The 2,500-nt window shown below is 40.4% G+C and overlaps 1 protein-coding gene across 1 annotated transcript in view; it reads left to right on the top strand.

Annotated features, from left to right (window-relative positions):
• LOC138050105 (furin-like protease kpc-1) overlaps positions 1 to 2,500 on the top strand; it is a 46,196-nt gene that overhangs the window by 37,588 nt on the left and 6,108 nt on the right. The window contains exon 8 of the mRNA XM_068896578.1: positions 1,605 to 1,820. Within this exon, the coding sequence (XP_068752679.1) occupies positions 1,605 to 1,820 (216 nt within the window). The remainder of the gene's footprint in view (positions 1 to 1,604; positions 1,821 to 2,500) is intronic.

Genomic DNA, 2,500 nt, shown 5'->3' with positions numbered 1-2,500 from the left:
GACCTTGATAAGGTCTAACTTGAGCCCGAGATATGGTCACGTGAAACTGGTCAGCGGATACCTTGTTTTGACAGGTGCCAATTGACCATAACATTGATGTCCAATATCAAAGGTGTATGCTGTAAACGCTACAGTGTCAACTGGAGTATTGCCTCCTCGATGAGCTCTAAACTTGAGCCCGTGATATGGTTTACGTGATACTGGTCACATTGGCATACATACGGACGTTCATGACGTCATGGCTATAAAACCAAATTTTCTCACATCGATGGGTTATCATATTTTCTTAACAATGGTGCTCCGCTATAATAAATAAAATTATATGAATTATATTACTATGAAGTGACCCATTCACATAAAAGAGCATATTAGAATTAGTAAACTTCTTTGAGAAAGTTTGGATAAAACGTCGTCGAAGAATTATCTCACAAAGCTCTCAGTTTTGACAAATGTGTCCCATGTCGCCGTACAAAACTCTGTACGTTCCCTGATTTTGGAATCCAGATTTTTTTTTTCATCTTCTATACAGCGATCTCCAGCCGATTACCAGAGGTGCCCTCGAGAATAGAATTTAGTTCCCAGTCCTTTACTCGTTTCTAAATCTTCACGGAAATTTTTTTTCCTCGTTTACTTTACCTTACTGTAGAACCATCGTGAACGAGCGGCATTTTCGGGTAGAAACTACAAAACTGCCCGAGATTGCCTCACATCCACCAGAGATTTTATTAGAGAGATTTAGCGTCGCGTTAACGGCAAACGGCAGGCTGAAATTTGCTGTTTGCCACAAATAAATGAAACAACTAAATGGTTAAAAACTTAGGGAAATAAGCTCAACTACAAGAATTTTTACGGTTTTATAACAAACAGCAGCCTCCCATTTGCGGTTGGCCGCAGACGGTAAGCTTAATCTCTTTATGTTAAGCCGCGGCTACACGAGCGATTTTCGTCTCGCGCCGGTGATGCGATTTTTTTCAGATTTTGTCGCGTCGCCTGCGTGCCAGGGTGGCTACACTTGTGATAAATTTTGGCGGCAAATTGAAGGCCGCGCGAATCGCATACATCAAGAGACCTGGGCACTATAAACAGACATTCCCACTTTAATTTCATTGACTAAATACTCTTAAGTCGCGTCGCAAGCGCGGGTAAAAAGTTGCAGGGTGGCTACACGGGCAACTACCTCTGCGATTTTGTCGTGAAAGTTTTAACTCTGGCGACTTTTCTTTTGCGATTTTTTCTTTTCACCTGTCGCGTCGCCAGTTCAAGGGTGGCTACACGTACGATTTTTATCTCGCGCTGGCGACGCGACAAAGTTTGAAAAAATCGCATCACCAGCGTGAGCAAAAAATCGCTGGTGTAGCCGTGGCTTTAAACGAAGGGACATGGGGACTTGGAATCACCCAGTAGTCAGAGCGTCGTACCGCAATTATTACCGAGGGGGAGAGCTCGTAAGTTTTTTAACCAAACTGACCGAGGACAATAAATGAAAAACCTCTTTAAAGACTTGTGTGTTGTTCGTTCTTTCCTACACGATGTTACGTTTACTTACATTTCTTTTCAGCAGATTTTGTTTCTAACACAGATTTCTCATGTACATGTTATTTCAGGGTCGTGATGGCCTTGGTGCCATCTACACCTTTGCAGCCGGAAATGGCGGCATAACTGGCGACAGCTGCGCCTACAGCGGTTATGTGAACAGCATCTACACTATTGCCATCAACGGCGCCAACCAGGATGGATCTAATCCGGTTTACGCCGAGGAGTGCCCAGGAATTATGGCCGCAGCCTACAGCAGAGACCCTTTTAAGAACCTTGGCGAAGTCGTAAGTGAACTGTTACTCTGGCAGTTTCCTTGGTCAATTTTTAAGGGCGCGTAAGTAGGAAATGTCACCAAAACGTTTAGTAACTTTTTACACCTTTTGCTGTTCTTTTACGCTAAATATACATTCATTTGCGTCCACAGTTGAAACTATACGGCAAATATATATTCATTAGCACTTCCACGAACTTCATTAACGCCAACGAACTTTCAATAACGCTATTTGCATATGTATTAACATTCAATAGCATCAACGGATAAACAATTGCACCGTTGGACAATCAAAGATAACAAATATACTTTCAATCTCGCGCAATGCTTAATCATCAACACCAATATAAAATCAATTGCATAGTATGACAATCAATGGCGTATTAGAAACATACAATAATGCAATTTGCATGGAGACGCACAATCAATTGCACCTTTATACAATCGTTTATTTGAAATGGTCAACCATTAACGTGAACTGACAAACGTTGGTATTTTTCGAATAAACAATAGGAAGAAAAAAATATTCATTAGTGTCATTCATCGTAATTACGTGTATTTTGAAATATACTGAACAAAAATACAAGAGTATATACATTATCATTTAAATGTTGTCTTTTTTTTTTTTGCACAATCTTTTGCTGAAGCAGATATAAAATGAAGAACATTTTACATGTTTTCGTTAGTGGACAT

Source organism: Montipora capricornis, chromosome 5, assembly GCF_036669925.1.
Source record: "Montipora capricornis isolate CH-2021 chromosome 5, ASM3666992v2, whole genome shotgun sequence".
Taxonomy (NCBI): Eukaryota; Metazoa; Cnidaria; class Anthozoa; order Scleractinia; family Acroporidae; genus Montipora; species Montipora capricornis.
The sequence above is the reverse complement of the archived record's forward strand: the minus strand, read 5'-3'. Positions and strand labels throughout refer to the sequence as shown.